This window comes from Chelonia mydas, chromosome 5, assembly GCF_015237465.2.
Source record: "Chelonia mydas isolate rCheMyd1 chromosome 5, rCheMyd1.pri.v2, whole genome shotgun sequence".
Taxonomy (NCBI): Eukaryota; Metazoa; Chordata; order Testudines; family Cheloniidae; genus Chelonia; species Chelonia mydas.
The window spans coordinates 110460678-110480329 of record NC_051245.2 but is presented as its reverse complement, the minus strand read 5'-3'; the positions used below and the strand labels follow the sequence as shown (position 1 = coordinate 110480329).

The 19652-nt window shown below is 42.6% G+C and overlaps 2 protein-coding genes across 2 annotated transcripts; both read left to right on the top strand.

Annotated features, from left to right (window-relative positions):
• The first annotated feature begins 3065 nt into the window (after positions 1-3065).
• Positions 3066-4339, top strand: LOC119566702 (interferon beta-like). Its single transcript, XM_037903097.2, has 2 exons — positions 3066-3651; positions 4296-4339. The coding sequence occupies exons 1-2, from the start codon at positions 3078-3080 to the stop codon at positions 4337-4339; spliced, it is 618 nt and encodes a 205-aa protein (XP_037759025.1). The 5' UTR covers positions 3066-3077.
• Positions 4340-10193: 5854 nt separating this feature from the next.
• On the top strand, positions 10194-10769 carry LOC119566701 (interferon beta-like). The gene has a single exon (XM_037903096.1). The coding sequence runs from the start codon at positions 10194-10196 to the stop codon at positions 10767-10769; it is 576 nt and encodes a 191-aa protein (XP_037759024.1).
• The last annotated feature ends 8883 nt before the right edge of the window (positions 10770-19652 follow it).

The window sequence follows — 19652 nt, the reverse complement described above, 5'->3', positions numbered from 1 at the left end:
GGTCATCCAACATCCTTCTGTTGCAATGCATCACTTATATGCACAAGAACAGAGCATTCTCCTCCAGCTCACATAACCTGGCCTTGGCCAGTTCATCCCCTTCCTTCCTCTTGCCCAAATGTCCTATGGGTCTTCCCCCTGTGATTTCTTTTAGAACCTTTTGGTTTTGTCATCTGTCTCTTTGTTGACCTTCGGTAATTTTCCACTCCTAACCCCCATTCTCCTTAACACCAACTTCACCAAACTAGTTTCCCAACTGGTTTCCCATTGTCCTCAGCCTAGTGAGTACCTTCTCGAGGTCCTGTCCAACCAGATGGATACACATAGAAAGAGGTTTCCTATGATGATGAAATTTCATGACAACAACTTCATAATATCACTTTAAAATTAACAAGTCTTACAGAGACTTCTCCCTTTCCCCCCGGCCTCCGCCTGACACACACACAAACAAATCAAGCCATATGAATCAGGCTTGTGTACACTCAAGTCAGCAATTCTATCCCCCAGTTTTCTGACCAGCTGGTGCCACCCCTCCACACCCTCCAAATCAGTAGTGTGTGCTCCTTGCCACCAACAACCAGTTTGGTGTACAGAATGGATTAAACTTTCAGTTATAACATCAACACTGCCTAAAAATTACCTAAACTCAACATTTAAAATTATAGTAATAAACCTGCCGGTGGCATCAGATGTAGTGAGGATCCTCCTCTCTACCAAGTTTGGTGTAGGTGGATAGTAGTTCTGAAGAACTATCAGTCAACAGTACCGCTGCCAACCACATAATTCAGCCACAGCCTGAACATTTGAGACTGATTAAACATTTATGAAAAATGTTTGGCCCTTTGTAAACATTTTCTGAAATATTTGTACGTGTGAGTTTTGTTGGAAAAGAATATCTCTGTAGTCAGAAAGTATAAGAAACACTCATATAAATACATATTTTAAAGAGACTTTTTCCAGAAAAGTTCCTGCAGCCATCTGGAAAGCAGTTTTGAATTTGAAGGCAACCATCCCAGGAACAGACACAATAGCATTGACTCAGGTGAATCATCACACAGAACAAGCAGCAAATTATGAACAGCAAAGGGAAAAGATGTGGTGACAAGGTCCTGAGCAATCAGAACGGAATGTGTATAAATCATTTGTCAAATCATTTAAAATAAACACATTGGCAAATTCTGAATTTCTTTGCAGATTATTTGCAAACAGGAAATTGGGCTAAACTAATCTCTTATTTCATATTCAAATTAAGCTGGCTGACACAGAAAAAAAAATTCCAATAAAATTTCCTGCTATTTTCACTGAAATTTAAATGGACAGGATTTAATCAAATTCGAGCAAATATTTCAACCAGCTCAGTCTCCATCTAACCTTTCCCAGAAAACAGGCTCATTACTGATGAAAATATGCTGAAAGACTATGTGTCTTTCCTCCCATAGCTTTCTTAATTTAACAGGAAAAGCTTAAATTCAGATTATTTAATTTCTCTCCTTCACATAACTATTATCTCCTGAAGCTTCAACTTGCCAGGAAATGCACACGCAGAACTCCCAGTGGAGTAAATGCAAAATGGGGGTGCAGCGCCTCTGGTATGATTGGGTCCCTTATGTGGTATACTTATGTACAATAAACTGCATTCTTTAAAGTGACATTTCCAAATCGTTTAGGCAAAACTCTAGATTATGATTTTAAAAAGTGCTCGAGGTGATGGGAGAGGGAGATGTAAAAGAAGTGACAGGAACAGAAATATGTTCATATTTTCTTCTTTTCCTTCTTTCAAATTAATATGAAAACATTCCTTTTCAATTTTTGGGTTGAAAACCATTCCCCTTCACTGATGGAAACTCCAACATGACAGCCTAGTGCTATGGTATGAAAAACAGAAAGTGAAACTTGCTACAGAAAGAAGGCTGCAAACTTCACTCATCAGCCCACTTGAATTTCAATGTCCAAGCTCAGTGAAATGCACATTGAAAAAAGAATAAAGCTTGAATGGTGAAAAGGCAAACACATTTGAAAGTGACATTCATTTATGTCAGTCGCTCTAGCATATTTATTACCAGCCACACAATCTTTTTGGACAACTCCCTTCCATGTCACTACACTACATCACAGGGAACTACTCAGAAGTGCCCAAGAAGACAGCATGTTCACACCCTTCAACTGTACCTGTTCCTTGGGCTTTTCACAACTGGTATCAGGTTCTTAAGTAAACCTCACAGTTTCTCAGTGCTCTCTGTCCATCCTCTGGTATTGGCCTACACACATGGTTTTTCATCTCTCATATTTCAAATGGCCAGGAAATTGCGAGAGATTAATAGAGACTTCTCTGCCCCAATCTCCCACAGGAATTCTTTCCAGGCTTATCAAATATTAAGAGGTCCCTATAGTATTACTCCCTCTCAAAGGCTGGAAGGAAGGAATGAGACAGCCAGAGCATAGCAGACTTTTCTGATTTTGAGTGCCACACCAGAAAGGGAAAGTTTTCCACCTGCTGGCAAAGTGAAGGAACAGCAGCTTTACACATCACTTCACTGCTGTTATTTGCAGAGTCTAGCAAAAAGAAGCTCTGCAGTAGTTCCCCCCATCTGCCAAAATTCATTGGTATCACTTAAAAGCATGGATAGTCTTGCTGATGTGACAGACATTCAGACCTGCCTAGCAGTGCTAACTACAGGAACTTGGGAGCAGACAGACAGGTCCCTACTCTAACCTGTAACTGGATGACACTGTTCATCATCATATTCTTCTTACTCTTTACATTTTCGTTATCTAAGAGGGCAGGGGGGACCGAAGGAAAGAAATGTTGGGGTTCAGTAATATTAAAGTAGTTACCAGCTGTGATTTGGTTCTTCTAATGCCTTGTTCGCTTCCACTAACTAAAAAGAAGGAAACCAAAAGTAAAAACCTCAAGCAGAAAAAACCTTGAAAAGTAGAAAGTGATGAAAGAAAAATCTTTTCCGACAGAATGCTTAAATTCAGAGACAGGGGTCGAAAACACAAAAGTTTACAGAAGACCTTGAACAGACACCAGTTGCTCAAGTTCTACACAAACACAGGGAATCTAAGACATCATCATGATCAGCAGGAGTTTGCTGCAATGTTGCCTCGTGCTGCTCTTCTCCAGGGAAATCTCATGTCTGGACTGTAACAGGCTGCATGTTCTACAAACCAGAATGAACAGCGAGAGTTTAGAGCGTCTGGAGAAAATGGGTGGCAACTTTCCCTTCCAATGTCTAAATGAAGGGACAGCTTTCAAGCCCAGAGATATCCTCAAGCTCCGACTGTCCCACCAAGAGAATGCCAAGGTAGCCATCCAGCAGATCCTCCAAGAGCTCTTCCATATCTTTAACAACAATCTCACCCAAGCTGCCTGGAATGGGACTTCCATAAAGGAATTCCAAAATGGACTTCACCAGCAGATTGAGAAGCTGGAGACGTGTTTGAGTGCTGAGATGGAAAAGGAGGTAACCTACCCAGGAAATGAGAACCTCCTGCTCACCAGCCTCAAACTGAAGAGATACTTCCAGACAATAGAGGATTTCCTGAAAGAAAAGCAATACAGCCGGTGTGCCTGGGAGATCATCCGTGTGGAAATATCCAGATGTTTCCTCATGCTCAACAAACTCACCAAGAGACTTGAAAATGAAGGTACCATCTTTTCTTTTTTCCTAGAAAAACTCAAATAATATTATTTGAATAAAACAGCTGGTGAAAGATGGCTGATAGGGTTATAACTCCTAATACGTCGGGCCCAATCTTTCTCCCACAGTAATTTTATGCATACAGCTATTTCAAACGCGTGCTCAAATCTTTTCACAGTAGCATATAATTTAGTGCTTCTCTACCACACACAATATTCTATATGAAAAATATACAAATATATCATAACTGCTAACTAAAGACAAAATATTGTTAAGTGATAACTAACTATGCCAAATAGATCTTTGACCAGTAAGTGTCTAAGTTGGGGAAAAGAACAGTGAGAAGCCCCCTTTCAACAACTGCCTCGTTAGACAACGTTCCAGTTAGGACACCAGAAAACGGGGGGTCTGTGTTCACACTCTTCTATCCCATCAACTCATTTTGCACTTGGGGACACCGAGGGTTCTTATTCTGCTTTTCTTTCTTTTGTTTACCCCTAACTTCAACAGCTTTAGTAACAACAAATTGTGACAAGATGACAAGTGCACTAAGGCTCAGGATTTAGGATTTGACATCTGGTTAGAAAAAGATGGCCTCTATTTGGCGTTTGAATCTCTCCATGTTTGAACCATTCCCCTTTTTCATTCCAGCACATGATGCTTCCAGTAATGATGCTATGAAAACAGCAGAATGAAACTGCACCTCCACTGGAGTCCTTCCTCTCTAAATTGATTCTCGAATCAGCAGTTTTCGAGACTCCTCTCAGTTCATCTTGAATTAAGCAAATTGCCAAACTTCAACTGCACTATTTATAGCCTCCTTGCCATTACCAAGACTGATTTATTCACATGAGAAAATGTAAAACAGAAGATTTTGCTGACAATATTGCAGAAGACAGCGTAGTATTTGAACCGAAGGAGAAAAACCTTACTATTTCTTAATCATTGATATTACGCGTTTGCTCCGAATTTTCCTTGGGCTGCTTTTAAAAATGAAATCTTATCTCTTTACTGTAACAGGCTTTGCTTCGGCATAACAAATATGAACCAGGACAATTTCCAAAAAAAATGGAAGGATAATTTTCCTGCAAAGGCAGAATGAAGAAAGACACCTAACATGGCCCCAAAATTTTCTCAAGCCCAGAGCAACCCAGAAAGAGACTGCCAAAGTGGCCATCCACGACATCCTCCAACAGATTTCCTACATCCAGGAGTGAAAGTAACTTAAAGGACTTACCGATATGACAGAGTCCTGAGCAGGGGGTAGGCCTCAACCGGAAGAGGTGTGGCCTCAACCAGAAGAGGCCCAGCCTTTAAATCCCAGGTCTTTAAATCCCGGGCTACCAGCTGCAGAGGCGGCTGGGTGTCCCGGAGATCGGGGGTGATTTAAAGGGCCTAGGGCTCCGTCCACCGCTACCGCAGTGGAGACCCGGGCCCTTTAAATCTCGGACAGAGCCCCAGGGGCTCTCGGCTGCCTCCGCTACCCCGGGGCTTAGGGCTTTGGTGGAGATTTAAAGGGCCTGGGGCTCCCTGCATCGGCTGGAGCCCCAGGCTCTTTAAATCGCTCTCCGAGCCCCCTGCCAGAGCCCCCGGTGTAGTGGCGGCAGCCAGGGGCATCGGTGGGGATTTAAAGGGCCTTTTAAATCATGGCCTGAGCTGCCTCCGCTACCCAGGGGCTCTGGCCACTGCCAGGAGCCCTAGACCCTTTAAATGGCCAGCCTCAGGAAGCCGGTCTGGTATGACATGGTGTACCGGCTCTTGCCGTTATATTGGACCGGACTGGACCGCCTTACTTTCACCTCTGCCTACATCTCATGCAAAATACCCTCACTAGCTGCCTGGAACGACAGTCGCATGGAAAGATCCTGACATGGACTCATAAGCAAGGGAAACTTCTGGAGGTGTATTTTGTGGCAAGGATAACAAAGAAAGAAGAATATCCCAGTTTCTAGGTCACTTATAATTAGGCATTCTGAAATTTTAAACTAGTGCAAATATATATTTTTTTCCTGTACTGTGAAAAGATTTTCAGATCATTTTACTGGATTTGTAAAAGTGTTTTTATGTTGATCCATTTATATTTATTCACAATATTAATGTATTGCTTTTATTTATTTTTTCAGAGGTTTTATAATATTTATAAATAAATATTTATTTCTACAAAATAACAACCTACAGCAGTAGTGATTTGTACTAATTAGATTTTTTAAAAAAACAGAGACCCAATAAAAATCTTCTCTTGTTTTCCCTTAAGACTCCAGTTCAGCAAACGACTTGTAAACATTTGCCTAACTTTAAGTACACGAGCTTTCCTTTGACATAAGTAGTTAAACTTGACAACATGCTCAAGTACATTGTGAACATAAACCCTGATTCAGCAGTGACTCCATAAGAAAAATAGCTTGGGTAATTAGTTTGACCACTCCAACAGACCACACACCACAACCTCAACTCTGCAGCTTTTGTGTTTCTGCCCATTAACAGATCATTTTCACCCACAACATTTGTAGTTGCAAGTGTTTGGAGCAGGAGCTCATTGTGATGAAATGAAAGGGAGGATGGAGACACAGGCATCCTAAGGGGAAGACTTCAGGCTGTCGTGGTACAAAGTTGCTTGTCCCCTTCCTCCCCAATGAGATGTGTGTGAACTGTCAGGTTTCCATGTGCGCAGACTCCGTATCTCCCCCACCACCACCATCAGGAAGGGTTATGTGGGTTTAATTTTCCCCCTCCACCAGTCAGGTTTGGGTACACTTGGCTCACAAACACCATCAAGCTTGTACATACCCAACCCCTCCTGTCACTCAGGCTTGTAAGCATCTGCTGCTGCTTCCCTTTGCTCTCCCCCGGGTGCTCCCAAAACAAGCGTGTGTGATTAGGGACTGCATGTTGCACCAACAACCACCAGCTGGAGGAGCACAGTGCATCAAAATTTCAGTTGAGCTGTGAATGACTAAAAATTACCTGAAAGCAAAAAACAAAAACAAAAACCATCCATTGGACCAAATCTTGTAAGGATCTCGTTGCCAAGTTTGGGTATGTAGATAGTATTTTTGAAGAGCTATTAGTCAGTCCCATCATTGTCTAGCATTAATTTAAGTCACACTCTAAATCTGGAGATTTCTTATTTAAAAGTTTTTAAAGAAGTCAAACAACCACTACATTAAATGTTCAAATAGTAAAAAAACAAAGTGTGTGTGAATTTTTACACTGATTGGGGAAAAAATGCCTTTGGGAAAAAAACCAGGAAGGTATGTCCCATTTTAAATCCCTTTTCTAACACAGTCCAAACTATGGTGTCTCTAGTAGGAGACTAAATTCTTCACAGTCAACAGATGGCAGCATTGCAGAAGCTTTTGCCCTCTGTTCTCTTTAGCTGAGGGGTTCTCAAACATTTCATTATGTGGGCCTCATCTTACAAAAATTGATCCTTTCCCCTCCCATTCAGGATCACGTAACATTTGTGTGGCAGGTACACCAAACGCTTACAAAGAAAGGTAGTACTAGAAACGCATTTATATAATTTTAGCGGTCTTTAAAGGACCGTGGGATCTGCCAGTTCTCTGAAGACCATCACCCAGTACTCCATGTACTGCCACTGATTCAGGAAACTCAGTTTGGGACCTGCTGGTTTAGAGGCATGTACAAGGAGTTAACTCTTAAAACAAATGCCTCTCCTTTCTTGTGGTGCAGTTTTTTCCAAGAGCTGTAGCCATCAGCTGTCCAAGTGCTTTCCTGCCCAAATCTTTCTCCTTTCATTCATTCCTTCATATAGTTGGAGCCAAAGGTTATATTGACAAAACACAATCATCTGAGAATAATGAGAGCAAAATTAGACTGCATGAAAAAGTCAAGGATGACAAAATCACCACCCCCATAATGTATCCCCCCCCTCTGATGGAACATGGCTGTCATATAGCAGCTGGGAGCCATATAAACTCTTCAGATTCTAACTGCTTTGTTGCTCATGGAGTGCAGTGGGGAACCTCCTGACATTCATCCCATCATATTGTTTATAAGCTGTGCTATGTGGAAAACAATCCATTCATCTATTGAAGAAGCCATTTGATGACATGTACCATCTAAGATTTCAGGCCTTCCTGTGGGAAAGCCAACCACAGGGGGATAAAAAGGGAGGAACATGCTAATAATACATCCCCACTTCAGCTCACTTTTATCCTTCCGCTGACAGGCAGGAGGGGATACTCGCAGGTTTGTCCCCAGCCTTCATCATAGAAGCAGATGAGCCTGTGGCTTCTACACAGAACACTAGGTTTTTTCACACAGAGCTACTGAGTTTCTGCATCAGTTGTTGGGACCACTCAGAGCCCCGTTCCGGTCCCTGTCAGTGAGGTTCCATTACAGCCATGAAACCAGGACTTCCTTCAGACTGCAGTTGCCTCAGACACTCTCTGTAGGTGTCCTTTTTGTGCAGCTGACATGGAGAGATGCACCCACCAGATCTGGAGTAGCACTGCCCCAGCTCAATGCGCGTCTGCTCTTTCCAGGCCCCACACATGGGTCATAACTGTGTGGAGAACACCCCGAGAGGGAACTGGGTGCAAAAGCATCTGACTCCACGGCACCTCATCTCACTCCACACACCCTTCCATGTGGCACAGGGAAGAGGCATAAGCAGAGGGCTCTACCCCTGCATGGATCCTCTGCAGCAGGCTCTGAGGCCCTTGTAACCAACTTTTCTCAAATAATAGACTGGTTCTTTGCCTACTTGCTGCAGGGAAGATGGAAGTAGGAGTGCTGGGGTTGAGCAGCATCAAGTCATATTAGCAAGTGAATACATGGTCACCATCATATACATTGTTTACAGTTTTGTTCAATGGCTTTCAGCAGCCATACAACAACAAGTATTCCAGTGCCCCTAAATTGTTGTCACTATATAGATTTACTGAAAAAGATGATTTGGCTCCCCCGCCCCACATTACCCTGCGATTATTTTGTTACCTTATCCTCTCCTAGTATTCATACTACAGTACTTATTTCCCTCTCTCCTCAACATCTTCTCTGGACTTCACCCTCATGTGGGATAAACATCCCCAACACCCATGGAAAGTAATGCGAGAATGGGGAGCGTAGTGCATGGCAATCTGGGGGCTCTGGTAAGTCTGCTTTCTCTGCACTATTCAGAAACTTTCATGTAGCTGATGCAAGACTCTGATAGTTCTTATCAAAGTGCAGGAAGCCTTGGGAGACTCTAACCAAATTAATATGCACAGAAATGTTTTCATGGTTTCTTCAGGTGATTCTTCCTTTCTAATTTCAGTGAAAAGAGTTTTCTTTTTGGATGAAAACACATTTTCCTGCCATGATGGCAAAGTCCAGCACAACAGTCTGTGCTAGGGGAAGAGAACCAGAAAATGAAATGTGACCACAGGAAACAAAGAGGCTAAAACAAAGCAGAAGAATTTCCCTGCCCACGCCAAGGGGAAAACAAAAAAGTTAAGAGAAGGAACTAGCCAAAATGGTGAACACTGATTTTGATTTTTAAAAACTTCTTTGAATGACTACAACCCAGGGACATGCTTCTTAAAAATACAAATCAGGACTTTTCTTCACAACCTCCTTTTGGTCACACTGTAAATCACAATCATCCATGTGGGTACCTCTCTAGTATGTGTAACTAATTGCTCATCCTCTTTTACGAATTACCCTCCATTTTTCACCACTCTCAGCTACTCAGAGTGACCAACAGGACAACAGGTTCACACCATCTAACTGCATCGATTGCTCAGCTACAGTATATACATTCAGATCTGGAAGTAAACATAAAATGAAAAAAGGTTCCATTCTCTCAGAGCTCACTCTCTATCTCCTGTGTTTTCCCAGAAGGAAGATACCGATATTTTCTGGTGTCTACATATTAAGTGTGCTTTTCAGGTTGCATGACTGAAGTTGAAATTTACCATTATTTTTGGGAGGCCTAATATAGGTGCTGCCATACCCCCTGGCTTGAAGTGGTTTCCTTCATATTCACGATTTACAGTTTGGTTCAATGGCTCTCAACAGCCCCACTACACAAACTGTTCCCGCTCCCTGGAGGCCAACGCTTTCCTCCCAATTCCTCCAGGCCTCAAAACTTTAAATATACCTAAACTAGTTTTGTCTGTCAAATGCAGAAAGTGATGAATGAGAAAAGTGTAGGGTGTGATGAATTGGCATTCTTCTCAGTACCACTTCTGAAGTGTGGATGATCTTATTAAATTAGATCTTTACATTAAGGCATCATGAAAAGCCTGTATGTATGTGGATCCAGCATAAGTGAAAGGGGTTTGGTCACTTTCACAACAATACAAAAAGGAGGAAGCGTGGTAAAAGAATCTAGAAAGCGGTGAATTATACAGAAAGAAAAAGACTGAAGCCTCCAGGAGGGAAAAACCTTTAAAAAAAAAACCAGAAAATGATGAAACAAAAATTCTGCAGCCAATTATTTAAAATCAGAGACATGAAGGAAAGACACAGCAGTCTACATAGGACCTTCAACAAACTCCAGGCTCAAGGTTCACACAAAGAAAAGAAGTGGAAGACATCGGCATGACCACCAGGTGTTTGCTGCACATTTCCCTCATACTGCTCTTCTCCACTGAAATCTCATCTCAGCTCTGTACCATGCTTCACTTCCAGCAAAACAAAGTGAACAAAGAGAGCTTGGAGCTTCTGGAGAAAGTGAGCGGAAATCTCCCCTCACAATGCATAAATGAAAGGGCAGCTTTCAAACCCACCCAGGATGTCCTCCAACTCCCAGTGGCCCAGAAGGAGAATGCCAAGGTGGCAATTCAAGAGATCCTCCAAGAGATCTTCAACATCTTTAGCAAAAACCTCACCCAAAGTGCCTGGGATGCCACTTCCATAGTCAGGTTCCAAAATGGCCTTTACCAGCAAATTCAGCGGCTGGAGGCATGTTTGAGAGCACAGATGGAGAAGGGCTTAACCAACCCAGAAAGTCAGGACCTCCAGATCACCAGTCGGAGGGTGAAAAAATACTTTCAGGAGATAGATGCTTTCCTGAAAGAAAAGCAATACAGCCTGTGTGCCTGGGAGATCATTCGCATGGAAATACCCAGATGTTTTGTGCTGGTTGAAAAAATCACTCGAAAACTTCGTAACTAAGGTACAGTACAAAACTTTTCCCTGGAGTAAATCAATTCACATTAAGGTCATTTATACAGCTGAACAGAGATAACGGATATTTTATAACTCTACTCATATAGGGCCTGATCTTTCTTCTATAGGATCAGTGGCCAAATCGCAACTGATTTCCATGGCAGCAGCTTCAGGCTCTTCCTGTCCTGTCCTGGAAATGGATTTTCAGTGACATGGATTTATTTTTTGGTGTTTCTACTATTATTTATTTTTGCACATCTTCATAATCTCTCACATATCAGTACTGTTGTGCAGTAGGGAATTGGCAGACCACGCAACGAAGTCCACATATGTGGAATTCTTCGGCACCTCACCAGCACTTTGTGGTGTGGGAGGGAAGGAAGTATCATTATCTGATGACCAAAGTACTCTGACTTTGACATACGTAGTGTGTTTCTACAATTATCAGCATGGCTATTAATTAATTTGTCCTCATGAGAACTATTTCTACTATTCCAAGGTTTGAGAAGCTTCCTAAAGACTTTTTAAAAAAATATGAACATACTAAAAGACTTGCGAGCTTACGTGTGGAAAAGATATTGTCATTTAATTTCTTGAGATCAATTCAATGAAGATTATATTTTTTCCCTTTGTGTTTCAACTATTTCCGATTTCATTTCAGCTCTGGATGTTGCAACTACTGAGGTGAAGACAGACAGATACAGTGGAATCCCTCCTCTCTGCAGATTCTTCCCACAGTGACATCTAACACTCCATAGTGCTTGACGTATTATGCCGTACATTCACTCTCATGAAATTCCAACTGCACAAATTTCATTTTATGTGATAATATTCTGTTCATTTACTCAGTGTTTAAAATGAAAATGAAGGATATTGATGCAAAAAAGTTACAAGACAATTAAGAATTTTAAAAGAAAGGGTTGGACCTTAAACATTGTTGACGTGTTTGATATATTGTTCTATTATCTCTTCTTTGATCCAATCTCACCTCTGAACTGTAACATGCAGTATAACCACAGTATAACAGCATAACAGCTTCCAAACAAGCTCCCTGAGGCGGGAGTTCCATTCAGAGATTCCAACGTAGACTCATCAGCCAGCTGGGCATCTGGAGACAGGTGTGGTTGTAATGATGGAAAGCGGGACTCTTTTACCACGAAGGAAGGAAGGACCTTCAGCTCACCAGGATGAAGGTGAAGAGATACCAGTTATTTCCTCTAGCAGACAAGCAGTTCAGCATCAGCGCTGGCAAGAGAATCCAAGTGGAATTATGCAGTTTTCAACTACAGGACAAAGTCATAAAGAAGTTTAGAAATTAAAAATACCAACCTTTTTCGAAGGACTAACTGAAATCAATGAACATTTTAGACATGATTTACAATGAAATGCAGTGGAATTTTAAAAACTGTTGCGACTACTTATTCTATTTGTGCATTGTGGAAATAGTTTCAGGGCATTTTATGATATTTGTAACAGGATATTTATATCAGTCTATTATTTATTGCTCTTATTTATATTTTATCGTAGATTAATTGGAATAAATTATTATTTTATACAAAATGGCAACAGAGTGGTAGTGATTTGGTCAAAAAAAAATCCAACCAAACACTCTATTATTGTTCAGACTTAAAACCCCAAGTCCAGAAAGTACTTATGCACGTGACTTATAGTATGTGACCCATCCTACTGGTGTTCATGCTTCCAGTTGGGAACATACTTAGATACATGGATGAATCAGTGTGCAAGTTTACTGTACTTCCATAGGAAAAAAGGAGGTATGGAGTGATAATTAATCTTTCCACGGTAACAAACCACGCACCACACCTGATCTCTGCCTCTTTTTCCTCTGCTACTTTTTCCTTGGTTGTTTTCCCCGAGCAGATAACTTCTTGTTGTGGATGTTTGGTGGAGTAGATGTGCTGGAAGAGGCCAAACTACTGCCGGGAGGGGTGGGAGAGGGGAGAAGAGGGTACCAATCAAGACAGTATACACCCTCAAACACACACCAGTTAAGTTACCATTTAATTAGCTTGCTCATAACTCCATCAATCAGGTTTGTGTGCCTTCACATACCACCTCCCCACAGTACATTTACAAGCATCACCCCCGCCCATTAAGTGTGGGCTTCCATGAATGCTCATCATTTGTGTGTCCCACACACACATTCGGTTCCATCATTTTTGTGTGAGCACAGCACAGACAAAATTCATTCTTGAGTGCACACCACAAACAAAATTACATGTGAGTAATGAGAGCGGGAATAGGGCATTAGAATGACGATTATCAAAGCTTCTCTGTCACCTCTAAAATGCAGCCCCCAGTTTGGGGGTGTCAAGCTTCCTTCCCCACTCTGAACTCTAGGGTACAGATGTGGGGACCTGCATGAAAGACCCCCTAAGCTTATTCTTACCAGCTTGGGTTAAAATCTTCCTCAAGGTACAAACAGGGAAAGAGCCCACTTGGAGAGCCCTTCCCCCAAAATATCCCCCCAAGCCCTACACCCGCTTTCCTGGGGAAGGCTTGATAAAAATCCTCACCAATTTGCATAGGTGAACACAGACTCAAACCCTTGGATCTTAAGAACAATGAAAAAGCAATCAGGATCTTAAAAGAAGAATTTTAATGAAAGAAACAGTAAAAGAATCACCTCTGTAAAATCAGGATGGTAAATACCTTACAGGGTCATCAGATTCAAAACATAGAGAATCTCTCTAGGCAAAACCTTAAGTTACAAAAATATACATTCCATTCAGCAGAGCTTATTTACCAGCCATTTAAACAAAAGGAAATCTAATGCATTTCTACCTAGATTGCTTCCTAACTTTTAACAGGATTTCTGAAGAGCATTCCTGATCTATTCCCGGCAAAAGCATCACACACACACACACACACACACACACAGACAGACAGACAGACAGACAGACCCTTTGTTCCCCCCCCCGACACTCCAGCTTTGAAAGTAACTTGTCTCCTCGTTGGTCATTTTGGTCAGGTGCCAGCAAGGTTATCCTAGCTTCTTAACCCTTTACAGGTGAAAGGGTTTTGCCTCTGGCCAGGAGGGATTTTATAGTTCTGTATACAGAAAGGTGTTACCCTTCCCTTTATATTTATGACAGGGGGAATACATCAGTCAGTTACTATCCAGGAACAATACTGAATTCTTCTGAAAAAGTCTATGCCCCAAACCTATTCTGTGCGAGAGAGCAACTATTCCCATTCATGCCAGCAGACCTTAAATTAAAAAAGGGGCCATGCTGAGTGGAGAATTCAGTTGAGCTCTTTGACAATATCACTTGTATCATAAGGAGCAGCCAATGCCTGTGGGAAAGCGCAGCTCGCATTTCTTAAAAGAGAGGAAAACTGTGTAAATATCGCCCACTGAAGTTCTCCCACTTCCTTCCACTCAGGGGCAAGAAGAAGAAGGGGCGGGTTCGTCCGTAGACTTCCTCATGGAAGTGGCTGTCATTCCATCTCCACATTCAGCAGATTCTATGGTTTCTGCACTGATCAAAAAGGTCTCTCCAGACACAGATCTGCAGCATCTGTCTCAGCTCTGCTCCCATTAGATTCCCTGCCCCAGTCCTTTCAGTGCCAAAGAGTATTTTCAGAACTACGATCCACCTACACAAAACTTGGTGGAGAGGTGGACCCTCACTAGATCTGATGCCACCAGCAGGTTTATCACTATAATTTCACTCCCCCTCCAGGAAAGAGCTGAGAAAGGAAAAGGAAAAAAAATAGAAATCAGCTGTTGCCACCAGCTAAGCAAAAACCATGTGCACAAATCTCATAAGACACCAAAAATACAGCCCTGTTCTTAAAAAAGGTAAATATTAAAAACAAAAAAGAGAGAGAGAGAGAAAGCTAATTGCGTCTTTCTAGACATTTCCTGATCTACGTAGATATCTGGGGTTTCAAATGAGTAGTTTCTAGGTATGATACTGATGATATTTCATACCTGGCCCCAGGCTTCTGACAGCAGAGCTGCTGCCTTCTCGAACTCTCCAGTTGGGAGGACAGACAGACAGAGAAAGGGAGAGTTTGTCCTCCATTTTAAGAAGTTCCAGCATGGTGAGCACTCACTTCCTTTCACTTATGCTTTGCAGAGAGACTTTTTACCCCTTTACATGTAAAGCAAGTAGAGAACAGTTGCTACAATGGATTTTACATCTAACTGGCTGTCCATAAAAGGGAGCTACCTCCCCACCTTCATTTAGCACAACAGCTTCACAAAACTTGCGGCCACCGGCCCCCCTCTGGCCTTGCGACCACCAGTTAAGCCGTAGGCTCCTCCGCCTCCTGTAATTTCACCTCTTGGAGACTCCAGCACGCCAGTCTCTCGCTAATCCCCCTTTGTTTTGCTGCTCTCCAGTCAGTTACTGCAGGATTCTCTGTCCACGTGGTGCACTTTGATTCCAGTTGTCGCGGAGTCACAGGCACATCACCTGCATGACTACACAGTCAAGTAATTGAAAACAATCACGCCACCAGATATGAAATTGTTCTTTTGTGAAAGGAGTTGTGATGAAAAGCGTTGCCACGTTGTCAGAAGTTCAGAGGAATAAAGGCCAAGATGAGCTTGTCTTTTAGCCAAAAAGCTCCCCAAGGTTGGAAAGCCCCTCAAGGGAAATTAGGATTAAAGGGGTTTATTTCATGGCCCTTACTGGTTATCTAGCACAGTTTTGGTCTAACAGGGAGATGAAGCTGTCCTCAAAAGGAAAAGTACAGGCAAGCTTGACACAGACCAAGAGAGAGGAAAAGGAGGAGAAACGATGTGGGAAATATGCCATGAATTTTGTTGTGGTGCCATAATTCTTAGATGAAAAGTAGGAGTAAGGGAAATCTAGAAGATAATTATTTAGACCTGGTTAGAAGATCTGTTATTTTCTAAAAGCTATTTATGGACTGGACAGCCCAACAGCATTTGGCATTTTATAAAACCTCTAGCTTTGTGAAACAGTTTTTATGGTGGTGGCAGTGTTACCCGGGGTTCTTTCAACCCAAAGCTCTTGGTAACTTTTACTGTGTGTGAGCTGCTGTCAGGAAATAAATCAGGGGAGACACGGCCGTCCGAACGATAGATGGGTTGGCACAAACAGAACAAGACAAGAGTGCTTTCACTTAAAGCTAAACTTTACTCAGTCTCAACCAGGTTAGTAAAACACCCCCAACCCTTGATAATTATCCAAGCTGAGTGTGGCTCTCGAGTGACACAGCGGCAGCACATCTGCCGCTGGAGAACACAAAATACATCCAGAGGGAGAGTCCCGTCCTGAAGAGTCCCACTACCTCAAACTTTTCCCCCTTATTTTACACATTATAAAACAATGACATGTTCCTTAAAGAAAACTTGTTAAGCAAGCGGTTTCAGGGGTCAAGCAAGAGGTTTTCTTCTGATTATTGATTACCCAGGTGTGGGTTTTTCCCAGAGTTTGCAGCCTTAAGGTCCTATTCAACATTTCTGAGGGCACATCCTGCTCTTCTAAAATGCATGTATCAGCAACTTCAACACGATTCTTATCAGGAAGGACACGGGGTTGAGCTGCTCTTTCTATGGCACCCAAATGCCCCACCCCTCCAGCCTTGGTCAAGCTGAGGCTGCTGCATGGCCACTTTACGGCCTGCTGACATGACACACATGCAATAAGCAATCGTGGTTTAAAGCGCTTTCCTGGTTTGCCAAAATCTCCCCATACAGCAGGACAATAAACATAACAGTGTCTAGCAGAATGGAGAAAACATCCTCCCCAAAACAAAAATGGTGGAACAGTAAACTGGGTGCCTTGTATAAATATACAGGGATGAACATGAAGAAAAAAGACACTAAAAATTGGGAAAAGAAACCACCACAGGAAAAATTTCTCTCGCTTTCCATGTTTTTTGACAGGTGGGATATGAATTTGCTCCATGGTTAAGAATCAAAAACAGATCCCAAAATCAGTAGGTGTGCTTCTTCCAGGTTCAGGTGTAAAGTAGCCAAAATCTCATGAGTGGGTCTAAAAATGGGATTTTTTTTTTCATGAAGAGTCGGCGCCGGCCCTGGCCTTGCTGACCTTCTTGGTTTTCTGTAGATGCCAACAGACTTGGCAACAACAGTCTATTTGGATGATCTACATCTGCTTTTTCTATCCTAGACTTTTCCCAGTTTAGTCATTACCGACGGGGAGTTTACAGAAAGCCTCTGAAGATAGTATGTAAAAGTGAAGAGTTAAAATGGCCTGCTTGAAGAGAGGTTACATCAAGTTGCTTCGATGCTTTGGCTAGGCCAATATTTTTCTTGCCCATTCTGTCAAAGTAAAGTGTCTACACTTGATATGCTAAACTCTAGTGGTTTCATAAGAGCAATTTTCCCCCTCAGCAGGTCATCCAAGTTTGGGAAATATAGAAAACCCATGATGCTACTTGTTTGTATAAAAGTGTAATATACCACCACTTTCAATTCTGTGTGGCACGTTATCAAATGCAATAAAATATGGGATCATATCTGGGTTAGCCTCACTCCGTATCGGTTTTGCAATTTTGACATTCAACTGGTTTACCTTGGTGCTTTAGAACAGCTAGCGTGCACTCTGCTTGATCTTTGCTTTAGAGTTTGGCAAGGAAAAGTGGTCAGACAAAAGGATAAAATAAGATGGCATGGATATGGAATTGACAATTCTGCCATTAGTCAAGCAAGCATCATTTTGTTCATGACCATGCATATACATTGTACTTCTGTGCGGAAGATGACGACTATGTATTATCTTGGAATGCACTAGTTGGTGCATAGCTTTGCCCCCTTCTTAGGGAACCACATTTCCTTGGGCAATGTAGTAGCGTGGGGTACCTGGACTGCACCTTTTAACATTATCTTGAGCGCTAGATATGTACCCAGACTTGAGGAAAGGATCACTACACCTTATTCTGGCCCTGTATCTGCCTAGTCCTGAGAACTCCCAAGTTATTACTTTTTTTTTAGGTGGAGCACTTGGTTTCCATTGTTATTTGTCATTAAATTACCCTCATTTCCAAAGGATCCAGGATTGTTCATTCTAATCCAATGTGTTCAAATAAATTCAGAAAATGTGGTAGAAGGCTGTAAATAAAGATTAAGAACAAATCCATACACAGGCTTTCTCCCCCTTAAGCTTGAGGACATGCTACGCATTGTACGTTTTAAGGTCATCTACTGCTGCTTATCTACCACATGTCACCACTGCTCATGACATTAGAAACAACTCGCTAAGGAAGTTATGAGGTCACAGAAAGGGGAAGATTATGATATGCAAATATCCTTAGCAAGGAAATGAGGCAAGAAATACAGAACACATGGGGCCAAATGGTGCCACCTCTCAACAAAGCTCAAAAATCTGGCTTTGGGTGGACTATTTTGCCCCTTAGCCTGCTGGGTTGGCATGGAATAGCTGCACTCGTGCTCTAGTGGTAGAGACAAATGGGTTCCTATACACCTCATACTTTGGTTGTCACCTACTGCAGCACAGACCTGTCTAGTGGCGACACCCACAGCCCTCCATTCTGTTGCTAAGAAAGGCACGACAGAGTCCAAGGGGCGTAGCGACCTCCCAGCACACCCTGCTCTCAGCACAGTACAGCTATTCTGCTTGTATTCTGCTTTGGACATAAACGGAGGGGAGGGTAGCACGTGTGACTTAATATAGTGGCTGATTAGTTTCTAAAATGCTTGGGAGGTTTTCTGCTCTAGGAGGTGCCGGCTTTCATTCTGTTACACAGCAAAACTGAGCAAAATGGAAGGACATGTCGTCTGACCTTATGAGATCTTGCCCAAGAAAAGCAAGTATGTCTTAGACCACTTCACCTGTTTACACTGTAGAGACAGTCTCCCTTTGTACAGCTTCTAGCAGATCTAGAGTGTCGTATACCCTGAGACGCAGGACTGAGGGCAATCGGCCTGGGACATACGTCTGTAACCACAACACAGTTTCAGCGTGTATATTTTCCTCACATCATGTGCCTGACCCGTTTAAAGCATTTTGCTCAATTTTACATAAGGTGGTTACATCTTGACAAAAGGAAATATACTCTGACAGTCACAATGTGGCATGTACAATATAAAGTGATGCTTCATGGCCAATGCAATGTTAGAACAAATACACACATGTGGCACTCAGTTATGGCTCTAAGAGTGGGAGGGGGAGCTGCACTGCCTGAGTGGTAGAGGCTAAAGGCATTCCTAGTCTTGGGAGCATACTCTCACAGTGCCCCTCAAGTGGCAATTGCTGCATCTACAGACCAACAATAATACATGTTCTCTTTGGTGCAGGCCGACACACACTTGCCTGGAGGGTTACGGCCACCCCACCCCGCCCACCACTACTGCATGTGCATATAAGGGGTGTGTCTATGGTCATGCTCTTCACCCACCGGCCACACATGACCCCTTTCAGCGGCTGATGGATACCAACAGTGCCTTGCTTGAACTCAGGCCATGTCTACACCCTGGGCACTATAGCAGCATAGTTATGGTGTTGTAACTATGCTGTTGTAAGTGTGTAGTGTAGACAGACTACAGCAACAGAAGGGGTTTTCCATTGCTGTAGGAACTCCATCTCGGAGCAATGGTACTTTGGTGGACAGAAGGAGTTGTGTATACTATTGGGTGAATACATATCACAATCACAATGAGAGTCCATGAACATGTTGCATGTCTTCTGCGAGGGTTGCTCCCCAGCCAGGCTCTCCCCTATTATCAGCCCTTCAGTGGCTTGGTGTGGTGGCTGTAGATGTAGCTGGAAGAGAGAGGAAGAGCATGGCAAACATCTCTCCCTTTTATCATGTTATTTCTTCCCTCTTGGCTTTGTCCCCCGCCCACCACTTCAAAGTCAGGTGAGCATTACCCCATCGCAGTCCCAAACTGTCCACAGGAACGGG

Coding starts and splice junctions, on each gene's coding strand:
- LOC119566702 (XM_037903097.2), top strand. CDS start 3,078: ATGATCAGCAGGAGTTTGCTGCAATGTTGCCTCGTGCTGCTCTTCTCC. Junction 3,652..4,295: donor CAAGAGACTTGAAAATGAAG/GTACCATCTTTT, acceptor TTTTCATTCCAG/CACATGATGCTTCCAGTAAT.
- LOC119566701 (XM_037903096.1), top strand. CDS start 10,194: ATGACCACCAGGTGTTTGCTGCACATTTCCCTCATACTGCTCTTCTCC.